The following is a 5,844-nucleotide window of genomic DNA, read 5'->3' as shown; positions in this document are numbered from 1 at the left end:
TCCCCTTTCTGTGGAGCGAGCATCTCATGTTGTATACAGCACATATCCCCTTCCTTTTTTTTTTTTTTTTTTTTCTATCCCAATGAACGTTACACTGGGTTCCTTCACATTATGGCACTTCCCGCAGTTGGCAGTTCCAACCTCCCACCCAGGGCTCCCATTGTCCCTGGACCCTCAGGCCAGCTTGCAGTAAAACACCAGGACAGAGAGGGCACTCAGGTCTCTCAAGTAGGGATGAGCTACCAGAGGCTGGTCGACTATCAGGTTTTGCTCAGAATCCGAGAAGATGATTCACAAAGACCACCCTCAGAGCATGTTTCTCTGCAGAATCCTGGTCCTGTGTGGAGGACCAGGGCTCCCTGGGTATTGTGGCTCTGGATGGCGAGGCCAAATGTGCACACATTTGGCTGGGAATCGAGTTTTGGAGTCGTGTGTAGAAGAAAGGCCTCTCTTTGAAGAAAATCTTCTAGCTGAGGTCCCTGTCTTCCCAGAGGGTCGTCGGGAACCATAAATATGTCCCCCAGAAAAATGTACTGAAGATGCCTTCTTGACATAATTTCTCTGAAGGACACGGACTCACTCACAAACTCTCTCAAGTTATCATTGGTTACAATGATGCCTCCAGTCTTTTCTGCTAAGTGGATCAGACACATCTCGTCATGAGAAGCAATTCTCTGCCCAAGGTTCGTCCGGGAAGGAGTGAAAGCTAATAGCCCAAGCGCCCGGAGCTGGCTTAAGAAGTGTTGTTCTGTGGCATCAGGATGCCGACTAGTTCTCCACTGTGGGACAAACACAGTGATGTTTCTGTGGCTAAGCTTCCAAAAATATTCAACTGTAATGGCTATGCAAAGGCAACTAAAGAACTTGTTCAGACCATGGGCCATTGCAACATTATTGCCATCTATAACAATATGCTTCAGATATTCTCTCACTGGTTCATTTCTTAAGTCCAGCTGGTACGGTATTTTCAGAATATCTTGAAATCTTTGATCCCAGGTAATGGAGGAATAGATGTGATCACAGGGTCGGGCCAATCTTGCATCAGTATGTGAAGTTAAGTGCTGGGGCGGCAGCGCTGGGTCCGTTTGGGGAGCCTTTGGCTTGAGGTGAGGAGAGCTGCAAGAGCGAGGAGGCTCTGCACAGTCCGGCTTCTTATTATTCGGACCTGAAAATCCTGTTTGCTCTTGCAAACCATTTTCAGGCCTCTGTTCCCGGGCCGCTGGGAAAGATAGTGCAGATGGTGAACCTGCCTCAGTAAGGTCCGTAAGAGGGGGTGCTTTATGTTCAATGGGCTGTCTGTCTTCAGCCTCGATTTTATCAGGCACCACAGGTTCACAGTTAAACACTTCCTTTTCTCTTGCTTTCTCTGCCGTTGGTCTTTCAAGCCGTTCTGATATCATGGCTACTTTTGCCCCTAGCACACCTTTTTCTTGTTGTTGCACAGCGAGCTTTTCAACCTTTTTTGAGAGAATTTCTAGTTGTAGATGTCTATTTTTCAGTTCTTCTAAGAGGAAATATATGAAGATTGCAACTGAAAATTGGTAGACGCTTACGCCCGAAATCACACATGCAATCAGTAAAGTCAAGGCTTTCTCAACTATCTTCTCGTAGTGTCCAATCTTTACACTTGTGTGTGAGGGATCAGCACTGGAATTTTCCATTGGTAATGCAGTCAAAGTCTGCCTATACAAGGAAAAGTGTCTTTTCTGTTGACTTGGTAAGGGTTACCTTGTCTGAGTCCTCTGATCGGTGCCTTGCCCTGGCCTTGAGTCTCCAGTGGTTCCAGAGTTGCAGAATGTCTCTGAGTCCCCTGCAGGACTTGGGGAAATGATACTTTCTCTGGAGACAACCTTGGTGAATTTCTCTCCTGGAGCTTTCTCTCAGGGTACCTGTGGGCTGTCTTGGTGGATAATCACTTTGGGTTTGCCCCCAATGTAACCCGCCCAAATAAACCAGATGTACCTTTTAATTGCCAGAAGAAATTGTAGTCTCACTGGCTTAATTTTGAATAAGTTCTTGTTCTTCCTGAATTCTGGTAGACTGGTTAAATTCCAACACCTGTCCAAGATGACTGACTCAATCCGGCCTCTCCAACCTTCACAGGGCTTTGCTCAAAATAATTCTGTCTATTGCTCTAATCTTCTGACTCATTCTTATTCTCTTCGTTGAATGGTCTATATACACACTAACCACGGAGCTCCAGTGCACTGCAATGAGCTCAGCTAATGCACTCCCAACTGCAGGCAACTCTGCTCCTGGACAAAAACTGTCCCTTCTTTTGCTGTGCTTATATAGGAGAGGTGGGTGTATCCAATCTCTGACACACCCTCTGTACTCTGATTGAACAATTTGTCTGCATTCCAGTAGGGTTAATTTGTTTGGGATTAAAGGAATGTATGAAGGGTGTGTCCAGAAGGATCACACTGACCTTGCAATTCCCTTGATGTGAACTGAACAGCCAAATTTCTGGATGAATTTACCTCCACAATTGGGGCAGAGGGGTTGGAAGTCATTTGTTTATCCTCACGTGTTCCATTCTTTGTTGGCCAAAGCAGCCGTATGCCCAACACACAGAGATATCAAATACAATCCCATCAAATCAATAATAGACATCTAAATACTAGAGGAAAAAGAAAGAGTTGTATTTGAGTTCTACCCTGCCGCAGTCGCCAGTGAATGAATATGCCCACACACTTGACCTCAGCCCACAGGGTATGGACAAGCCCTAGGCACACAAAGCACTGGCTACCACTGTACAGCACTGTTTGAGGATATGTGGTCGCAATGTGAACCGCCAAAATGGTGTGTTTACCAAAAAGGACTGTTTGTAGTAAGGTGTTTCTCCATCATAGCACACTCTTTTAAACCCTCTGCGTGGACTATAGATATGCACTTAGTATACAGCTGGGTTAGAAGGAGTGAACAGTGTTTGAAAGGGAAGGTATATTTGAAAAGTAGACTGTGTGATAAATCACAGAAAAATGTGACCGAAGGGGATAAGCCTGAATCTTTTGTGAACAGAGAGAAGTGTCTGGATACTTAGGAGAAAGCACTGTGGAGGAATGAAAATGAGAGAAGACACACTTTTCCCAAGAGTGTTTGGTAGGGACTGGTTGATTAGAAGTGGAGCTAGGCAGGGAGAAGTCCAAATGAGCTAGGGAATGGACCTAGAGGAAGAAGGAGGAGGAGCAGGAGGAGGGGAAGGAGGAGAAGTGTTTGGAGGAATAAGGAGAAGAAGAAGAAGAAGAAGAAGAAGAAGAAGAAGAAGAAGAAGAAGAAGAAGAAGAAGAAGAAGAAGAAGAAGAAGAAGAAGAAGAGGAGGAGGAAGAAGGAGAATATTTGATCATAATGTCATGTTACAGGGAGGGGCCACTTCATGATCAAATCCCTCATTTTTAGGAGTCTCATCTGTGCTTGTCCACAGATCACCTTGTGTCTTCCCACTTGTTCCAGTATGCTCTCAGTCCCAGAGATATCCCATTACCAATACATGTCTCTCTATCTCCATGATCCCATACCCTGCCTTACCTGATGACCAACTCAGAACCCTCTGTCCATCTACCCTCAACCTCTATTTTATTTCTCCTTCTGAGAAGGGTTCAATAATTCTCCAACTTTTCTCTGTGTTGTGCAGTTTTGGAGGGTCTTTGTATCCTGTTTACTTTATCTTGTATTTTACAGGTAATATTCATTACAGGTGAATAGATACCACATAAGATATTTGTGTCTCTTTGATCTCACTCATGATCAATGAGAATTACACCTGACTTCTCAACAGAGGCCCTGAAACACAGGAGTTGCTGGGCAGGTGTTTTATAAATATTATACAATACAACTGCTAACTTACACTAATATACCCAGAAAAACTTCCATTCAACAGTAAGGAAGAAAACTAGATTCCCATGACCAATTCTAATATAAACTTTTACTCCCACACGCAGCCCTCAAAAGATATTAGAAGAAACCTGCAACTGGAGAAGGATTACTATTCTCAAGGAAACAGGGGAGATAATTTCACAGCACCAAAAAGAAAAGAGGTAAAGTAAACACACAAACAGAGACACCACCCCCCACCCTGACACACACACTGTTGCCACCACCAAAACCATCACCACCACAACAATTATCTAAATTACCGAAACTAACCATCACTAGTTATTAACATCTTTCAACATCAAAGGACTCAATTCCAACCTAATAGGCAAAAGATAATACAATGGATGCAAAAGAAATTCTTCAATCTGCTACACACAAGAAACATACCTCAGCAACAAAGGCAGTTACAGATTTTGAATGAAGCCCTGAATTTAAAATTCCAAGCAATCTGACATCCAAAAAGCTGGAGGAGACATTTTAATGTCCAGGAAAATAGAGTTTCTACCATGTTGAGTCAAAAGACATGGTGAGGGAGATATACCCATCAAAAATAAACCCACCAAGATTACATCTTGATTGTGAACATTCATGTTCCAAACAGTAGCACACTCAGAACCATAAAAAAAAATTACTGGAGCTTCAATTTATAGAAAAAAACACACATTAATAGTAGGAGATCTCATCACCACAACCTATCAAATTATTATGAATTTACAAGAATCTTTTCCTACTATTCTTTTTCATCTTCACGAATGTAAAACGTACACGTTTAGTTTGTATGCTTGTAGTTTTATAGAACCCATGCATCCATATCACTGGAAAGTTTAGTCTCACTGAAGGGGTTATTCCACTACAGTGTATAATAAATGTGTTGCTGCTTCAAAATAAGAAGGTAGTAACCATCCCCCATGACCTCAAGCTCTATTGCCATGCAATAGAGATAAAGACTGCCCAGTGCAAGCAAAGGCAGGAGGATCAAGGGAACAAAATTGAAGACCCGGGAATGAATTCACACACCCATGGTCACTTGACATTGACAAAGAAGCTAAAATCACCCAATAGAAAAAAGACTGCATTTTCAAGAAATGGTGCTCTTTCCAGTGGAGATCTCCATGTAGAGGAATGGAAATTGATACATTCTCATCTCCCTGTACAAAGCTCAAGTCCAAGTAGATCAAAGACCACCATGTAAAACCAGATACACTGAAACTAAAAGAAGAGAATGTGGGTCAGATCCTGGAACTGAGAGGCAAAGAGGAAAGAAAGTTACTTGATCAGAAGACAAATGGTGTATGCTCTATGATCAAAAAGAGAAAGAAAAAGATTAAAGAAAAAACCCCAAAAGACAAAAAATCAAAACAAAGCAATAAGAAACCAACAAAAAGAACAAAGCAACAAATGGCAGCACATAAATGTGCCAAGATTCTGTAAGTGAAATGGCACTGTAAATAGGACAAAACAGAGTCCAACTGCATGGGGAAAGATCTTACCAACCCTCCATCTAATAGAAGGCTAATATCTACACTCTACAAAGATCTCAAAAAGTTAGAATGCAGATAGCAGAATAAGCCAAATAAAAATGGGGAAATTAAGAAAGAACCTTAAGTGGGGAATACTGAATGGTCCGGAAGCACTTAAAATAAGGTTAAACATCCTCAGTAATCAAGTAAATGCAAATACAAACAACCCTGAGATTTCATCTCCCAACAGTCAGAGTGGCTAAGTTCAAAACTCAGGTGACAACAGATGCTGGCTAGGATGTGGAGACAAAGGAACCGTCCTCCACTCTTGGTGGGACTGCAAGCTGGTAGAACCACTCCGGAATTTAGTCTGGAAGTTCCTCAGAAATGTGGACACAATACTCCCTTAGGACCCAGCAATACTATTCCTGGGCATATTCCCACCCTAGAACAAGGACACTTCCTCCTCTATGCTCAACGCAGCCTTATTCATACTAGCGAGCAGCTG

General features: G+C 42.6%; 1 protein-coding gene across 1 annotated transcript; it reads right to left on the bottom strand.

Annotated features, from left to right (window-relative positions):
• Positions 1 to 260: 260 nt before the first annotated feature.
• On the bottom strand, positions 261 to 1,661 carry LOC120102459 (NEDD4-binding protein 1-like). Its single transcript, XM_039108954.1, has 2 exons — positions 882 to 1,661; positions 261 to 653 (listed from the first exon to the last, which is right to left on the bottom strand). The coding sequence occupies exons 1-2, from the start codon at positions 1,659 to 1,661 to the stop codon at positions 261 to 263; spliced, it is 1,173 nt and encodes a 390-aa protein (XP_038964882.1).
• Positions 1,662 to 5,844: the final 4,183 nt, after the last annotated feature.

This window comes from Rattus norvegicus, chromosome 4 (assembly GCF_036323735.1).
Source record: "Rattus norvegicus strain BN/NHsdMcwi chromosome 4, GRCr8, whole genome shotgun sequence".
Lineage (NCBI taxonomy): Eukaryota > Metazoa > Chordata > Mammalia > Rodentia > Muridae > Rattus > Rattus norvegicus.
Note: the sequence above shows the minus strand (reverse complement) of the source record. Positions and strands in the feature narration are given on the sequence as shown.